Genomic DNA, 19,785 nt, shown 5'->3' with positions numbered 1-19,785 from the left:
GGCAGGATGACCATTCACTACCAAATTAAATCCAGAAAATATTCATGCATACAATATGATCTCATTTATATGAAATTCCACAATAGACAAAAATAACCTGTATTTTATTTCTTTCTTTTTACCTTTTGATCCTTTTCACCCATCCCACTTCCCCCACACCCCATCCTCTGCAACCACTAATCTGTTCTCTGTATCTATGAGTTAATTGTTGTTGTTTGTTAAGATTCCACATTTTTTTCTCTGCCTGACTTATTTCACTTAGCATAATGCTCTCAAGGTTTACCCATTTGTCACAAATGGCAAAATTTTATTCTTTTTGTGACTAAGTAATATTCTGTGTATTTATATACCACATCTGTAGAGGTTTTACTTATCATTGGACACTTAGTTTGCCCCCACGTCTTGGTTATTATAAACAATGCTGCAGTGAACATAGGGGTGAATATATAGCTTTTCAAATTAGTGTTTTGATTTGCTTCAGATAAATATTCAGAAGTGGAATTTCTGGATCGTATGGTACTTGTATTTTTAATTTTTTGAGGAACCTATATACAGTTTTCCATAGTGGCTGTACCAATTTATATTCCCACCAGAAGTGCACAGGGTTTCCCTTTTCTCCACATCCTCACCAGCACTAGTTCGTCTGTCCTCCCTCCCTCCTTACGTCCTTCCCCCTTACCTTCTTCCCATCCTCCTTCCTTCCTTCCATCTTCACTCCCTCCCTCCTTCCTTCCTTCCCACCCTCTCTTCCTCCCTCCCTCTTTCTTTCTTTCTTTTCTTTCTTTCTTTCTTTCTTTCTTTCTTTCTTTCTTTCTTTCATAATACCATTCTAACAGGTGTGATATGTATCTCATTGTGATTTTGATTTTCATTTCCCTGATGATTCATGATGTTAATTGAACATCTTTTCAAGTACCTCTTGGTCATCTGTATGTCTTGTAAAAAATGTATATTTATCTCTGCCTGTCTTTTAATCAGATTGTTTGTGGTTTTTACTGTTAAGTTGTATGAGTTCTTTATATATTTTACCAGAAATGTGACTTACAAATATTTTCTCCCATTCAGTAGATAGCCCTTTCATTTTGTCGATGGTTTCATTTGCTGCACAGAAGCTTTTGAGTGTATTGTAGTCCCACTTATTTATTTTTGCTTTTTTGCTTTTGCTTTTGGTGTATAATCTATGGTACTATAAATCAAATCTGTAGTTGCTTCAAAAAGGGGGGAGCAACTATAAAAGTGGCATGAGGGAACTTTCTAAGGTGATGGAAGTGTTTGGGTCTTGATAAGCCTCTCTCAAATTTATTTGAATGGTATGCTTAAGATCTGAGCCTTTCATCCAATTGTAAAGTGTGCCTCAATTTAAAAAACTACTCAGTAAACATAAGGTGTTCGATCCCACTAATTATCAGGGAAAGGCAAATAAAAACCTCAGGGAAATGCCATCACACACCATTAGCATGACTGAAGTTTAAAAAAACTGATAAAATCAATTTTGGTGTGAATGTAGAATAACTGAAATTATCACTGCACTGTATTGTGTACACAAATTGTTCCAAATGCCTTAGAAAGCTATTTGGCCATAGCTAGTAAAATTGAACGTATACCCAGTAGTGCAATTGCTGGTTCATAGGGTAGTTCTATTTTCAACATTTTGAGGAACCTCCATGCTGTTTTCCAGAGTGGTTGCACCAGCTTGCATTCCCACCAACAGTGGAGGAGGGTTCCCCTTTCTCCGCATCCTCGCCAGCATCTGTCATTTCCTGACTTGTTAATTTTAGCCATTCTGACTGGTGTGAGGTGATATCTCATTGTGGTTTTGATTTGTATTTCCCTGATGCCGAGTGACGTGGAGCACTTTTTCATGTGTCTGTTGGCCATGGAGGGAGACAAACCATAAATGACTCTTAATCTCACAAAACAAACTGGGGGTTGCTGGGGGAGGTGGGATTGGGAGAGGGGGAGGGGGCTATGGACATTGGGGAGGGGAGGTGAACCATAAGAGACTATGTTCTCTGAAAAACAACCTGAGGGTTTTGAAGGGTCAGGGGTGGGAGGTTGGGGGAACAGGTGGTGGGTAATAGGGAGGGCATGTTTTGCATGGAGCACTGGGTGTTGTGCAAAAACAATGAATACTGTTATGCTGAAAAAAATAAATAAAATGGGGGAAAAAAATTGAACGTATAAATATATGTGTGACCCAGGAATTCCACTCTTCAGCATAAGTGCAGCACAACTGCATGTCACATTTGCATAAATACTTGTACCAAAATGTTTAAAGCAACATCATCCAGAGTCTGAAAGTGGAAACAATCCAAATGTCAGTTAGCAGTGAAACATTTAAGTAAACTGAGTAAGATAATAAGATAGTAGTCATCTTCAGCCTGTAAAGTTAAAAGTGAAATTAATGTGGGAGGAGGGAAAAAAGACACTAGAATAAAGTAAATTCTTCTGATTTAAAAAAAAAATTGAGGTATATAATCAGACAAAGGAATACTATATTTCAATAAGCAAAATGAATGAAATATTGGTATAGGCAGCAGTAAGGATAACTTAGGGGAAAAAATGAGCAAGAAAAGCTAAATTCTGTGGAATATGTAAAGTATGATTCCATTTTTATAGAACTAAAAAGACAAAGGGAATCTGTGATTCTTTACATTTGGGGAAGAAGGAGAGAGACTTCATGGTATCAGGGATATTATGGGATATTATATGGGATATTATAAAGATTTATTTTTTATTTTGGAGTTGTTACAGGGTATGTTCAGTTTGTCATACCTCATCTAGCTACACAGTTATGATTAGTGCAGTTTTCTTTGTGTTATGTGCTAATACAAAAAATTTTTTAATATTTATTATTTGAGAGAGGGAGTGAGTGCTGGGAGGGCCCTGAGGGAGAGAGAGAAAAAAACTCTAGCAGACTCCTCATTGGGCTTGGAACCCCAGGCTGGGCTTGATTTCAAGACCTGAGATCATGACCTGAGCCAAAACCAAGAGTTCAGACATCTGACTCCTGGTTTTAGCTGTGTTCATGATCTCAGAGTCCTGAGTTTCAGTCCCACGTTGGGCTCCATGCTTAGCACGGAGTCTACTTATCCCTCTCCCTCCCCCTCACCTCTTCTCCACCTGCTCATGCTCACATTCTCTCTCAAATAAATAAAGTAAATAAAATCTTCAAAATTTGTTATCATTTTCTTTTTTTTTTTTAATTTGTTTATTTACAGAATAACAGTGTTCATTGTTTTGGCATCACACCCAGTGCTCCATGCAGTACGTGCCCTCCCTATTAGCCACCACCTGGTTCCTCAACCTCCCACCCCCCCACCCCTTCAAAACCCTCTGGTTGTTTTTCAGAGTCCATAGTCTCTCATGGTTCATCTCCCCTTCCAGTTTCCCTCAACTCCCTCTCCTCTCCATCTCCCCATGTCCTCCATGTTATTTGTTATGCTCCACAAATAAGTGAGACCATATGATACTTGACTCTCTCTGCTTGACTTATTTCGCTCAGCATAATCTCTTCCAGTCCCGTCCATGTTGCTACAAAAGTTGGGTATTCATCCTTTCTGATGGAGGCATAATACTCCATTGTATGTATGTACCACATCTTCCTTATCCATTCATCCGTTGAAGGGCATCTTGGTTCTTTCCACAGTTTGGCGACCATAGCCATTGCTGCAATAAACATTGGGGTACAGATGGCCCTTCCTTTCACTCCATCTGTATCTTTGGAGTAAATACCCAGCAGTGCAATTGCAGGGTCATAGGGAAGCTCTATTCTTAATTTCTTCAGGAATCTCCACAGTGTTCTCCAACGTGGCTGCACTAACTTGCATTCCCACCAACAGTGTAAGAGGGTTCCCCTTTCTCCACATCCTCTCCAACACACGTTGTTTCCTGTCTTGCTAATTTTGGCCATTCTAACTGGTGTCAGGTGGTATCTCAATGTGGTTTTAATTTGAATCTCCCTGATGGCTAGTGATGATGAACATTTTTTCCTGTGTCTGATAGCCATTTGTATGTCTTCGTTGGAGAAGTGTCTGTTCATATCTTCTGCCCATTTTTTTTGATATGATTATCTGTTTTGTGTATGTTGAGTTTGAGAAGTTCTTTATAGATCCTGGATATCAACCTTTTGTCTGTACTGTCATTTGCAAATATCTTCTCCCATTCCGTGGGTTGTCTTTTTGTTTTGTTGACTGTTTCCTTTGCTGTGCAGAAGCTTTTGATCTTGATGAAGTCCCAAAAGTTCATTTTTGCTTTCGTTTCCTTTGCCTTTAGAGACATATCTTAAAAGAAGTTGCTGTGGCTGATATCGAAGAGGTTACTACCTATGTTCTCCTCTAGGATTCTGATAGATTCCTGTCTCACGTTGAGGTCTTTTATCCATTTCGAGTTTATCTTTGTGTACGGTGTAAGAGAATGGTCGAGTTTCATTCTTCTACATATCGCTGTCCAGTTTTCCCAGCACCATTTATTGAAGAGACTGTCTTTTTTCCATTGAATATTTTTTCCTGTTTTGTCGAAGATTATTTGACCATAGAGTTGAGGGTCCATATCTGGGCTCTCCACTCTGTTCCACTGGTCTGTCTGTTTTTATGCCAGTACCACGCTGTCTTGGTGATCACAGCTTTGTAGTAAAGCTTGAAATAGGGTAATGTGATGCCGCCAGTTTTGTTTTTGTTTTTCAACATTTCCTTAGCAATTCAGGGTCTCTTCTGATTCCATACAAATTTTAGGATTATTTGCTCCAGCTCTTTGAAAAATACCGGTGGAATTTTGATCGGAATGGCATTAAAAGTATAGATTGCTCTAGGCAGTATAGACATTTTAACAATGTTTATTCTTCCAATCCAAGAGCATGGAACAGTCTTCCATCTTTTTGTGTCTTCTTCAATTTCTTTCAAGAAGGCCGGGGTAGCGATTCTCATATCAGATAAATTAGATTTTAAACTAAAGACTGTAGTCAGAGATACAGAAGGATACTACATAATTCTTAAAGGGACTATCCTCCAAGATGATCTAACAATTGTGAATATCTATGCCCCCAATATGGGAGCACCCAATTACATAAGAAAACTATTAATCAAGATAAAGAATCATATTGATATGAATACAATAATAGTAGGAGATCTTAATACGCCTCTCTCAGAAATAGACAGATCATTGAAGCAGAAAATTAATAAAGAAATAAGAGCATTGAATGAAACATTGGACCAGATGGACCTCATAGACATATACAGAACATTCCACCCTAAAACAACAGAATACTCATTCTTCTCAAGTGCACATGGAACCTTCTCCAGAATAGACCACATACTGGGTCACAAAGCAGGACTCAACCGAAACCAAAAGACTGACATTATTCCCTGCATATTCTCAGATCACAATGCTTTGAAACTGGAACTCAATCCCAAGGAAAAGTTCAGAAGGAACTCAAACACCTGGAAGCTAAAGACCACCTTGCTTAAGAATGCTTGGATCAACCAGGAGATCAAAGAAGAACTTAAACAATTCATGGAAACCAACGAGAATGAAGACACTTCGGTCCAAAACCTATGGGATACAGCAAAGGCAGTTCTAAGGGGGAAATACAGAGCCATCCAAACCTCCCTCAAAAACACTGAAAAATCCAGAATACACCAGCCGTCTCTACACCTTGAAGAACTGAAGAATCAACAACAAATCAAACCAACTCCACACGCAAGAAGGGAAATAATCAAGATTAGAGCAGAGATCAATGAGGTAGAAACGAGAGATACAGTAGAACGTATCAATGAAGCTAGAAGCTGGTTTTTTGAAAGAATCAATAAGATCGATAAACCATTGGCCACACGAATCCAAAAGAAAAGAGAGAAAGCCCAAATTAATAAAATTATGAATGAAAAGGGAGAGATCACAACTAACACCAAGGAAATAGAAACAAGCATCAGAAATTATTACCAACAGTTATATGCCAATAAGCTAAGCAACCTAGATGAAATGGATGCATTCCTGGAAAACTACAAACTCCCAAAATTGAACCAGGAAGAAATTGACAACCTGAATAGACCAATATCTAGTAACGAGATTGAAGCAGTGATCAAAAACCTCCCAAAAAACAAGAGCCCAGGACCTGACGGATTCCCTGGGGAATTCTACCAAACTTTCAAAGAAGAAATAACACCAATTCTCCTGAAGCTCTTTCAAAAAATTGAAGCAGAAGGAAAACTTCCAGACTCTTTTTATGAAGCCAGCATTACCCTGATCCCCAAACCAGGCAAAGACCCTACCAAAAAGGAGAATTTCAGACCAATATCACTGATGAATATGGATGCAAAGATTCTCAACAAGATCCTAGCAAACAGGACCCAGCAGCACATTAAAAAGATTATCCACCATGGGGCGCCTGGGTGGCTCAGTGGGTTAAGCCGCTGCCTTCGGCTCAGGTCATGATCTCAGGGTCCTGGGATCCAGTCCCATATCGGGCTCTCTGCTCAGCGGGGAGCCTGCTTCCCTCTCTCTCTGCCTGCCTCTCTGCCTAGTTGTGATTTATCTCTGGCAAATAAATAATAAAATAAAATCTTAAAAAAAAAAAAATTATCCACCATGACCAGGTGGGATTCATCCCTGGGTTGCAAGGTTGGTTCAACATTCGCAAATCAATCAATGTGATAGAACAAATCAAGAAGAGAAGAGAGAAGAACCACATGGTCCTCTCAATTGATGCAGAAAAAGCATTTGACAAAATCCAGCATCCATTCCTGATGAAAACACTTCAAAGTATAGGGATAGAGGGAACATTCCTGAACTTCATAAAATCTATCTATGAAAGACCCACAGCAAATATCATCCTCAATGCCAAAAAGCTTGCAGCCTTCTCGTTGAGATCAGGAACACAACAAGGATGCCCACTCTCACCACTCTTGTTCAACATAGTATTAGAAGTTCTAGCAACGGCAATCAGACAACAAAGAGAAATAAAAGGTATCCAAATTGGCAAGGAAGAAGTCAAACTCTCTCTCTTCACAGATAACATGATTCTTTATATGGAAAACCCCAAAGACTCCACCCCCAAACTACTAGAACTCATACAGCAATTCAGTAACGTGGCAGGATACAAAGTCAATGTACAGAAATCAGTGGCTTTCTTATACACTAACAATGAAAATACAGAAAGGGAAATTAGAGAATCGATTCCATTTACTATAGCACCAAGAACCATAAGATACCTGGGAATAAACCTAACCAAAGAGGTAAAGGACCTGTACTCGAGGAACTACAGAACACTCATGAAAATTTGTTATCATTTTCTAATCACACTGACATCCTAGCATAAGAATAAAGAATGGTAACAGCATTATGGTTTCAAATTACTGAATACACCTGGGTTTTTCAAGTTTTTAATTGTTAGTTTTATTGCAAAGGAAATTATCTGTCCTCAAAGTATGAGTTCTTGTCTAGGATTCACAATAAACCTATTATAGTCTCAAACTGTATTTTATTGTGCATGTAGTACATAACTGAATGACTAAGGTACTGTACTACCAGAGTCTAGAGCTTTACTAAAGCCGGTCAGTAATCAGTAGTCCACATCAAGCAGAGCGTTGTGCTTAGAACATCAGAAGAATCAGGCAAACATGTTTGACAGAGCCTGTGTATAATTCATATCCCACCCCTCAGTATCACCCCCCCCCCAGCCAAAAAATACTTAAGTATGTCAAAGATATTTCAAGGCTTCATGAATTGTAAAATACTATTAGAAGAAACATAAGGTGATGACATAATAGGAGGGTTGTGCCTTTGTGTGCTAGGGCTGCCGTAACAAAGTATCACAGACTGGGCAACTTGAACAATAGAAATGTATTTGCTTACAATTCTGGAGGCTGGAATTCCAAGATCAAGATGTTAGCAGGTTTGGTTTTTCCTGAGGTCAGTCTCTCCTTGGTTTATAAATAGCAGGTTCCTCTCTGCCTCACACAGCCCTCTCTCTATGCACTTGGATCTCTGGTGTCTTTTCCTCCTCTTACAAGGACACCAGTCATTCGGATTAGGGCCCTACCCTAACAGCCTCATTTTAATTAAATCACTTCTTTAAAGACCTCCTCAAAACAGTCACATGCTGAGGTACTAGGGGTTGGACTTAAACCTAAGAATTTGGGGGCAGGAAGACAGACACAATGTAGCCCATCGCAGGTTGCTCTCCTACTTTTTTTGGAATATGATGCAGTGATTCTGTGTGTGCGTTAAAAACCAGTACAGTGAGGTGCCTGGGTGGCTCAGTGGGTTAAGCCTCTGCCTTCGGCTCGGGTCATGATCTCAGAGTCCTGGGATCGAGCCCCGCATCGGGCTCTCTGCTTGACAGGGAGCCTGCTTCTTCTTCTCTCTCTCTGCCTGCCTCTCTGCCTACTTGTGATCTCTCTCTGTCAAGTAAATAAATAAAATCTTAAAAAAAAAAAAAAGTACAGTGGCCCATAGAATGGCCCTGGCCTTTCCCCATGCCACAGGAATACAAAGAACCCAGAGATGGTCCCTTCATGAGATTTGTAAACAATCCAGAAATTGTTTACAGAAAGAAAGAATCATAGGTTGAGTTCTAAAACGGTAACTTAATATCCTCCCTAAAATAGCTGAGGTGGTGAATAAAGACATGTGGATGGTTAGATATTAGATTTTCTTCTGCTACTAAAAAGGAATAGGACAGGAAGTTTTTATGGCAGTCCATTTGTCTTATTAGGTGGAAATTAACATGACAAAATGATGTGGTCCTTAAAAGTATTGCTAAAAATTCTGTGTGAAAAGATTTTGTCCTCTGCCTGGAGTGCTCAATCCCTTTCCCTTTTCTTTGGCCTGCTTCAAAGCCTCAACTTTCCTAGAAAAGCCTGTGCTGACCCTTTCTCCAATATGTAGTTGGTTCCCCATTATTCTTATAGAGCACCTTTCCTTTTTCTTTAAGGTACTTATCATAATTGAAATTATTTTATTTATGGTTTTTGACTGGTATTGCTCTCATCCACTAAATTTTAAGCTTCATGGAGGACAGCGATTCTGTCTTATGTGTTTTGACCTGCTGTTCCTAGCACTGCATAAACATTCAATAAATATTTGTAGAATAATGGAACCAACACAGTGTTTGACACTACCACTAAATATTTTATTTGGTGATAATTTTATGCCTGGGAAATTGGGCTGATTTCTGTTTGTGTTTCTGTCTAGAATGTAGCAGATCAGATTGCATTTCAAGTTGCTGGTGGATTAACTGCCCTTGAACACATTCTTCAAGTAGTAGTCCCAACCACAAATGTGAACACAGCTTCACGAATTCCTCCTAAGTAAGTATAGTTTTTTAATCTGTCTTTCACGTTTCATTTGTGAGTCATTTCTGCCCTATGGTTTCCACATGGAGGACCATAAGAAAATTGTATATGTATTCAGGCTTGAATAGCAAAAGCTTACACCCCCCATTAGGGAGAAGAACAGAGGTGCTCAACTTCACTTACAAAACTCAAATCGAGCCGAAAAAGCCTTAGAAAGGAAATCTCTTTCGTCTGTGACCTTCTCGAATCCTAAAACAAGGAGACTGAATGAACTCCTGGGCAGCTGTACTGCTTACATAAATTGCACAGAGCTGAATGGTAGTAACAGAAGGGTTACTTTCTGTGTTGGGTACTAGAAGAGGTAAGTACATTAACAAAAGCCTGAGCTGTGAAATTTGAAGAAATCCCTAACTAACGGAAGAGCAGTCTGAAGCCAAGACTGCTGTAGTCGAGAGTCCCAGCCAAATAGCTGGGGACTGCACTGCAGTTTGGTCTTTAACTGCAAACTGCTCTTTGTCATAAGGATCCTGTGCAAGCTTTCCACCCAAGATCTGCTTTCCCCTTCTCTTCAGTCACTCAGTGAGCCCTGGCCACCTGGGATATAGTAGCAGACAGCTTTATTTCAGAAGTATTACATTCCGGAGAGGTAGCATACACAATTCCTGAATATTTTCTAGAGACTCTTATTTAGAGTTTAAGTGAGTTTTGATAAAAGTTCACTTATATCACTGAGAAAACCTAAATATTTTAGTTAGCCCAACCTAAGTGAGTACTTTATTTGTCCATTGGATACTACAGAAAAGAAATTCCAAGAATATGTTATCTTTACTCTTTTTTTTTTTTTTTGATTTATTTATTTGACAGATAGAGATTACAAGTAGGCAGAAAGGCAGGCAGAGAGAGAGAGAGGAGGAAGCAGGCTCCCAGCCAAGCAGAGAGCCCGATGCGGGGCTCGATCCCAGGACCTGGGATCATGACCTGAGCCGAAGGCAGAGGCTTTAACCCGCTGAGCCACCCAGGCGCCCCTTATCTTTACTCTTGAGAGGCATTTTGGCAAAATAAAAATAGCACTGGCTTTGGAGTCGGATGAACCTGGATTCTGTTTTACCTCTGTTGGTTCCCAGCTGGGAGAATTTGGGCAAGTGCCTTACTCTTGTTGCATCAGTTTCCTCTAAACGGGGGTCTCATATTTACCTCTACGGTGGGGATCAAGTGAAATACATGTGAGAGTTCTTTTTATATAAATCTGAGCTGACAGTTTCTAAGTGATAGTCTTGCCTCTGCCTTAAGACAGCGTTGTCTCTTTGAAATGGGACATTTCTAAGTGCAAACTGTTTGATGCCGAAGTTACTTTGGGTTCCTTTGCTCTGCTGACAAAGTGGAGATTAATAAAAGAAGGTATAGGTAGCCTTTGAGTCAGGTTCTAACCCGGGAGAATTGGTGTTCCTCTTCAAAATGGACTTTATTGACAGTATGCTATTTGGCATGTTGTCATCACTCAGTGTTTGTTAATTGACAGGGAGAGAGAGGGGAAGGAAAAGAATGAAACACAATAAATTTGAGGTAAGAAAGGAATCGGCTTTTGATTCTTTGGGACAGTGCTTTGATAACTGTTAATCATTCATACTGTTCATCTTAAAAGCACCTGCAGCTTCTCGTTTTGTCTTGTTCTGCTGTTTTTGTTTGTTTTCCGGTAGGTTTCCACATGCATGACACTGAGTTCCCTGGCTGGTAAGCCAAACTACATGCCTGTTTCACAAAAACGACCTTTGTCATTGTGGCAAAAAGCATGGTCTGGTATTTACCTGTACCATCATTTAGGGAACAGAAGAGGTTTCCGTAGTTCCTAAGAAGACCTAAGCAAGAATTAGCACACCAACATTGGCAAGGAGCCCTGGAATCCAGGGAGTCCAGGCCAGTGTGCCTCTGATGGCAGCCAGCTGACCACAGTGCCAGGATTGAGAGTTTGTTTCTTCATCTCACCTTACACCAATAGATTTGTGTGTTCAGCCAGGCACTGCTTGTGGAGTGGGGCTCCACTCGGGTCAGTGGGCATCAAGCAGCAGCTCTAAGATTCTCTTCTCCTGAGCACAGATCAAGATCATGACTCTACTTTCTAAATTAGCCTCACTTCTCGGAGCTAACGGATTAAGACTATGAGAATATTATGCTGCTTACTCAGAAAGGGGCAGGAGACATGCCCCAGCTCAGTGAGAATTGGTATAGACTCAGAGCACTCTGGTGGGCATGAGTTAGTGGCTTAACACGAAGTGTTCCAGCTACTGTTGTGTACAATACCCCCCTCCCCCCGTCCCGCCCTGCTCCTCAGCCTTCCATAGTCCCTGGGGACTTCCCTTGCTCTCAGCCTGCCCAAGCCCTCCCCTTCTGACCCTGATGATCTCCCATCCCTCAACTCTATGAAGCTCCTGTCACATTAGCTCATTTTCTTCTCTGCTTCCTGTGGCATTTCATGGCTCTTACCCAGAGAGGCTGGGTTTGTTGTTGGTTTTTTATGTTTGTTTGTTTGTTTGTTTTACTATCCTGCATTAATTTTTCTCAGAATAAACAGCAGAGGTTTTGAGAAGTGTCGGTCAGTATCGGGGAATATTTACCGTGTGGATCATCTAGACAGTTACCGCATGGCTCACCTGTGACTAGAGACCTAGCTATTTCACTGCCCCTGCAGCCCTGAGCTCTGGCAGTGGAGAGACCAGCTCCCTGCTTCTCCTTTCTCACCACCCTGCCTCATTCCCTTTTCATTCTATGTAGTACCTCAGCCGTTTCCTCATAATTCTTGCTGGGTAACTTACTGGGAGTGAATATTTGCTTCCAGAAGATTTTTTTTAAATGCAAAATTATACCCACTTCTGAAAATTTAAATTTGTGAAACCTTTCTGAAATCGTTGGTAGGTTGTTTTGCCTTTGTTAGAATCAGAAAAGCCCATATAACTGCTTGAATCCTTGAATCCTTGAGAGGACTTTATTAAGATGTGATATTCCAAAATCAACCTTCTTAACATATGTTCTCCAATAAAATTATTTTTGGTGCCAAGAAAGATCAGCCTGAAACAAGGCGATTTTCATTTCATGTGGTATATACTTGGGGGAAGCCTCCTGTTAATGTACTGCTAACTTAAATTGCAGAAGACAAATACAAAAGAATGAATGAATATTCTAGCCTTTTCTTTGGTTTAGGCTAATAACAGTTGTTTAACATAGCTTTTAATATTTGCAAATAAATGTTGGTCTGTCATTTTCTTTGGGCGTAGAGAATGCCCCGGGTGATGTAAATAAGAAGGTAGATCTGCTGTGACCAGAAGCTGTGGTCCAAAGCTTTGTGTTGTGTTTTTATCTTATATTTACAGAGCGGCAATGATACTGAAAGGGAGAGTTGGCACTCAGTGGCACTCCACATCTCCAGACCCTTTCAGGCAGCAATAGATTTTCATATTTCACAAGGAAACCTGCAGACATTTTGGACCGTGAAAAGCAATCACTGGGCTAAGTCTTCCCACGTTGCATTTTACTTACTTGGTATCCTTAGTTCTTGATACTCATAGACAACGAAAGGGCCAAATGGTTAACTCACCAAGCCACTCTAGGTTTTTCAATTGGAGTACTCACGCGGCCTCCATTTCTTCTCTGTCAGTCTTGCTTATCTTCCTTCGTTGTCCCTCTGGACCCAACTTTTTTTATATAAAAGTAGTCTCATCAATATGAACCAGTGCAGACAGCATAGCATAGAAGAAAATATACAGGCTCTGGAGTCACATCTGAGCTGAGATTCTCTGCTTTTCACTTATTAGTTATATGACCTTGGGCCAAGTTGTGTGTTCTCACAGAGCCTCAGTTAAGCAGTAACACTATCGTGTCGTGTAGGACTTGTTGGCTGTTGTGAGAATTCAAAGTACGTGTACAACAAAAGCACTTAACTCTTATTGGTGGGTTTTGTTTTAGTTGTTATGAGGTGGACTTTGCATGACCCTACTTAATTACTGAGCTTTAAGTCCCTCACTCTGTGTCACTTTGGCTTCTAAAGAGCTGTAATCTACTCATTTTACTTGGGCATTTTTTTTTTTTGTCTTATCTTTGTCAATCTTCATCCTGGTCAGTTTTAGCCTCACCTGTCAAGATCCTTTTGGATTCTGACTTGACCTCTAATTTAGTGTCTTTTTCTTAAACTTTGTGCCAGACCTAAAGTTGATCTGTAGAACACCTGCGTCTTCGTCTAAATCACTGATGCCCCAAACATTAGGAAGTAGTTCTGTTTAGCATCTTATTAATGTGCTGTCTTGCCAAGTATTCCATCTGTTGTACTGTCATCTCCCCATCTCTGTACAGACAGACTGGAATTTCTTGGGACTGGAAACCATAGTAAATGTATTACTTTTTATTATTATAAAAACATTATTACTATTTATTGTAAATCATCATGGCATCTTAATAAATATCATTTGAATATGTGAATAAATTATTTTCCCCATACATGGAAATAAAGCAGTAAAAGAACTCACTGTATCAAATACTTGACTCTGTGGACTTAGCCAAATAGGGTCCTCTTGATTTTGACCACTCTGTTAGCTAGACTTTAGGAAGTGTTCTTAATTCTGTCTTTAAATTTCTGTGTACTTATAATTATGCCAAGTATCTGTACTGCTACTTATTCAAAAAGCCAAATGGGAATGCTAGAACTGAATTCTTGGTCATCCTTAGCACAGTTTTAGAACCAGGACACGTCAGTATATATAAGATTGTCCCCATTTTAAACTCTGTTGAAAAACAGATCCTTCTGACTGCTGTGTTCTTTATGAAGTTTACCTATTTATTCAGATCAAATTAAGTTGCTTTTTTCTTCTTCATAGTATAGACCTTTTCCTGTAATAAACCAGTCTTTCTCAGGTAAAACAGTAGTCACTGAATATAATAATAAAAAGGAATGAATTTAGAAGGATATGAGGTGGAGTTTTGCTTCCTAGGAGGATCATTTATGAGATATCACAAATTTATTCTCCTAAGTGTAAAATAAAATGAAACCCACTTGGCAGTATTGCATTTACTGGATCCTTTGTGTTGGTGAGGAGACAGACCTTAATTAACATTACCAAGTGTGTCCTCCGTGCTAGACACTCTTCTGCCTATATTACCTTGTTCACTCCTCACAGTCACTAGCAGACATGCCTATGGCCCACTACCAGAATGAGGGTTACTGCAACCTGAAAGAGCCAGGATTTCCCTTTTGAAAGCATGTTTATTCATTCCAAATAGCAAAGAGAGCATTCAGAATTGCTTTCCCATGATTACTGAGGTTTTGTCCCTAAAGGCCTCTGTTCCCTTTCTTGGTCTTGTGATACAGCATAGAGACTGGTGGAGTTCATCTTATAATGGAAAAGAGATATCCCTTTGCATTCCAGAAGCATCATCCAGGTGAATGATCTATGGCTTCCAATTCTATTAACCAGGAGAAAACTATTTTCTTGGCAGTCCCCTTAGGAGCAGTTGTATGCATGTGTGGACATGGGAACGGAATTGCCACATCTAGGAGCCATTCGAAATAGACCCTGTCCACAGGGAACTTAGGGTCATAGAAAGTGAGATGGATTAAACTTTAAATATCATTAGTAGTAGCCTGCTGTGTATCTTTGCGTGGCAGGCACTCTGGTGGTATACACAAACTCGTCATAAAAGGACTGTTTTGCTAACTATCCAGTATCTGTAAATGTAGGTTCCTAAGATGCCTCCCCTCATGTGCACCATAGCTTACTTCTTATTCTGTTCTCTTGACTCACTTGTCTGTTCTTTTGGGGACTTATTTACTTTACATTTTGGTGGAGGTGGAGAATTGTTTTGTTTTGTTAAATTTGTTACATCTTTGCCTTTCTCTTCAGTTTGCAACACAGTCCAGACCCTGTTCATCCAGTTTTCACCATGAGATTCCTTATTATGCTTTCATCTCTCTTGCTGGTTTGTCACATTCACTTCATATTTGTTGTCTCCTTGTTTTTCTGGGTGTTGTGAATACCACCTGTTCTAAACATTGCACCCAGGCCTCTTCTTAGCAGCTCATCTTATGCCACGCGATGCCTCCCTCAATGGCCATACCTGATTAAACCAAAAGTGGACATTTGACTTCAGCAGCCAATCTATAGACCAGCCAACAATATCAGACTTAAAACTCAGCCCAGAAAGTTAAACTGACCCAGTCAGGCTTTTCTCAGGAGTTTGCAGTTGGAAAGTTGTACAGCTCCAACTCATTTTTTTCTAGTGTATTTGAATTTGAAAAATCATGTAGAGTAACTTCTGGGATGGCCATTACAGGGCTCTCAGTTTAGCAGGGCCAACAAAAGGCCATTTGGGAAAAAGGGAGAACAGAACTGCTTCAGGAGAGAGAAGGGAGATGGAAATGAGAGCAGGTCCAGTCTACAGAGCTGGCATTGTTCCTGCCCTCCTGAGGTCTAGGAGTTCATATTCTCCTGGATTCGTGGGAAGTTTCCAGTAACCTTATAGCAAATGCCTCTTTTTACTTGAAATATTCTTAGTGAATTTTTGTCCCTTCAACCGAAAGAGCCTAATACTTTTAAATAAAAATGATAAAGGTTTTTTCAAGATTTATTTATTTATTTGGGAGAGAGAGAGTGTGCTCGCACCCAAGCTTGGGGGGAGGGGCAGTGGGAGAGTGAGAGAGAGAACCCTCCAGCAGACTCCTAGCTGAGTGAGGAGCCTGATGCAGGGCTGGATCCCAGGACCCTGAGATCATGACCTGGGCCAAAATCAAAAGTCAGACGCTTAACCGACTGAGGTACCCAGTCACCCCAATATTAAAGATTTCTTAAACTCTTGATTGACTTGAAAATACTTGACTATGTTATAGAACCTTCCTTGTGACCTCCTTTGTTTTTCTTTTTTTTTTTTTAAGATTTTTTTTTTAAATTTATTTGACAGACAGAGATCACAAGTAGGCAGAGAGGCAGGCAGAGAGGGAGAGAGGAGGAAGCAGGCTCCCTGCCGAGCAGAGAGCCCAATGCAGGACTTGATCCCAGGACCCTGAGATCATGACCTGAGCCGAAGGCAGAGGCTTTAAACCACTGAGCCACCCAGGCGCCCCTCCTTTGTTTTTCTAAATGCGTTCATATCAAGAATGAATGAATGAATGGCCACAGTATAAAGTAGAAACAGAGAAAGCACGCTCTGCAGGTTCTCTAGGGTATAGTTTGTTGTGAACATTAAATGTTTCTACAGGCTGAATTTCCCTTTTCTCTACTAACCCTAATGTGGAGAATCTGTGTAGAAAATAATGTAGATTAAACTTGCTATTATCCCTGGTTTCTAAGGCAAACATACTTAAGTAATATACTCTAGAGTATGGAGCTTATCTTCAGAATCAAAGATAAGAGCATGTATTACGTATTGTTCTTTAAGAACAAATAGCAGTACTGCTCATTTTTTTTTATAGCTCTTAAGTGTTAACTTTCTTGGTGACCCTTTGATCCCTGATTGGTTACCTCAGCATTAACTTGATAATTAGGACTTAGTTTGAATCCCAGTAACATTGTCTTATATTTATAAACAACTGAAATATCTATTTCTTTAGACCCTGCTCTCTCAAACTGGATCATAATGGGCCATATTCCAACTTTTTAATAAAAATAACTTTGTTCTTGAGAAACTCAATCATTTCACCAGTTATTTTCTGAAATTGGAAACCAGTTGCCAGTTGAGATGGTGAGGCTGCAATGTTCAGAAGGTGAGGAGATTGCAAGAGCAGTTATCCCTCCCCTGCTCAAGTCCTGGCAGTGTGGTGCCGCTCAGAACGTTAATCCTGTGCTCCAAGATGAAGCTTCATTACACTTTTAAGAACAGAATAATATGCCTTTAAGGGCACAGTTTCAATTGCTAGGAGAGAGAACATTTGTAAAAGACAATTTGTTCTCCATTACTTAAGTCATTTTATAGTATGTAACAGAAGGAATAAAAGCACTGGCTTGTATCTTTTCAGGGCAACCTTTTTGGGGATTGCAGTTTTGTTTCTCTCAGGGGAAACCAATCAGTATCTCCATATTATTGGACATCTACCCCAGAGCATGGCATACTCAAGCATGTGATGCAAGCCTCGGAGCATTGCATCGTCTCTTATTCCTCTCTCTCTCTCTCTCTCTCTCTCTTTCATCCAGTAAGAAATGTAAGACTTCATTCTGGAGGGGATGGTGATTTTACCAAAATTGCATCTGAAGATGCTGGATTCACATGTTCTAATAAAATTAGCAGTTTTGAAATTTTTTTTTTCACAGCCCAGTCTACATTAAGGCTTTTGCTTCCTAGGTAGAAAGCTCTCAAGTAATGTTTTGTCAAACATTTTTGGTTACCTATCTACTCAAGAAAATCTTTAACTAGACTGTCATTGTTAAATCACTCCTGGGACAGTACTCACAACTTATCTAAGGCTCTGTTTTCTTTACATTATTATCTTCTCCTGAATTATTTTCACCAAGTCTAGCTATTGATTCAGGTCAATTGCTTTATTGAAAATCAAGATGCATATGGCTAGTTCTCTGCACTGGCATTTGAGTTAAGGTAAATACAAATCTCTCACCTTTCAAATTGATGTATTCTAGCAAAGATGGTTGTAAAGTTAATTTCTATTAAGTGAATCCAATTTTCTTATTAATTTTCTTCAAGTCAACAATGAATTTCTATGGGCAAAGTGTCAAGGCATTAAACAATCAGTGGGGAGTCTAGTCAAGTCCTTTGGTGTTCTAGACAGTGTAACACAGCAGTCTTGTTGAAAACACGCTTCAGGGGCACCTGGGTGGCTCAGTGGGTTGGGCCACAGCCTTCGGCTCGGGTCATGATCTCAGGGTCCTGGGATCAAGTCCCACGTCGGGCTCTCTGCTCAGCGGAGAGCCTGCTTCCCTTCCTCTCTCTCTGCATGCCTCTCTTGTGATTTCTCTCTGTCAAATAAATAAATAAAATCTTTAAAAAAAAAAAAAAAGAAAGAAAAGAAAACACTCTTCAGCACTTTCAGAATGATAAATTATGTAGCACTTTCCTAACTTTGTAACTCTCTTGTCACCTTTTGGGGCTTGAATTCTTGAAAAACACCTACACAGAATGAAGATTATATCATATTTTACAAATACTACCACAGTCTAACATGTAATGTATCTTAGGCAAAAATTTATTTCTGTAAATGTAGTCCCCTTCCCACTTGGTTTGTTTTGGAACTCAAGCCAGAAATACCTGTATGTCGAATTAGAAAAGAGGGAATATAATGCACTAACAGATTAAAGTCAACTGCGACTTGGTGTAAGAGCATTGGGGTTTAGATACCAGCTTTGCCAGTACTTGGTGTGAGACCTGTCTCTTAAAACTTTACTAGCTGTAGTATTTTTCATCTGGGAAATGGGGGAAGATGCCTGTCTAACAGGGTCACTGTGAAGATGAAATTCTAATGTGTATAAAGGAGCTTTGTGAATTGCCATGCTTTAGCACAGGACACCGGTGGCATTTGGGGCAGAATGCAGGATTGTCCTGCCCACTGCAAGGTATGTGACATCCTTTGGGTCATTAAATGACATTAAACACCCATTAGATACCTGTGTTCCCAGTTGTTTTCAAAACCGAATATGTCATTACACATTTCTACGTTTCACCCAGAGAATTAATACAACCCCGATTGTGAACTATGTGCTGAGTTGTGGAAATAAATAAGACATTGTCCATATCCTCGGGAGGCTCACTTGTTAGGGGGTGAGCTAAACAGGGAAAGATGTAATTTAGTACAGTTGTGCTAAGTAAAACTATAGAAGTATGCACTAAGTACAGAAATAACCAAAGGATGGAGTAATTAAATGCCAGAGGAGGATACAGAGTCTCACCTGAAGGTCATAACATGTGAACTCAGTTTTAAAAAAGATTCAGAGTTTGCCAAATTAACAAATCCTCCTAAGTGAGCCAAGAGCACAGCATGTGCAAGATCATGAGGCCTGAAATAATAGGATGAAATAATAGGACACAAATGTCCTAATGTCATTAGAACAATATCAGAAGTATCTAGGTATGAGCAAATTGGGCAAATGGCAATTCTGTGAAGAGTAAAATGTATTTATTCCTTCTTTCACATTTGGGGGAGAAAAAAAGTCATAATCAGTTTTTGTCCCTCATCTTTTAATTGCTGCTACTATCTTACCAAACACAAAGAGGAATTCAGTCATTTAACACACTTTTATTTAACCAAGTACCAAGTACTTGGCACTTGGTTTATTCACATGGCTAGAAGGTGAACGAGAGAGGGAGAACTTTCGGAAAGGAGTGCTCTGAACCCCTGCAAAACACTTGGCATTTTCAGAAATAAAAGAGCAGTAAAGCTGCTTTAGCAATATATTAGACTTATTTAATAGTCTTTGGCATATCTTCACCAATATTATCACTTGTATACATGAAGAAACTGATGCTTAAAAAGACTAAATGATTTATCATCAATCATCAAATGGGCAGCCAG

The 19,785-nt window shown here is 39.8% G+C and overlaps 1 protein-coding gene across 2 annotated transcripts in view; it reads left to right on the top strand.

Annotated features, from left to right (window-relative positions):
• The window catches only part of SCAPER (S-phase cyclin A associated protein in the ER), a 514,148-nt gene that overhangs the window by 335,215 nt on the left and 159,148 nt on the right, over positions 1 to 19,785 (top strand). For both annotated transcript variants that reach the window (XM_046009648.1, XM_046009649.1), the window contains exon 24: positions 9,190 to 9,305. In XM_046009648.1, coding sequence (XP_045865604.1) covers positions 9,190 to 9,305 — 116 coding nt within the window. The remainder of the gene's footprint in view (positions 1 to 9,189; positions 9,306 to 19,785) is intronic.

Source organism: Meles meles, chromosome 6, assembly GCF_922984935.1.
Source record: "Meles meles chromosome 6, mMelMel3.1 paternal haplotype, whole genome shotgun sequence".
Classification (NCBI taxonomy): Eukaryota; Metazoa; Chordata; class Mammalia; order Carnivora; family Mustelidae; genus Meles; species Meles meles.
Note: the sequence above shows the minus strand (reverse complement) of the source record. Positions and strands in the feature narration are given on the sequence as shown.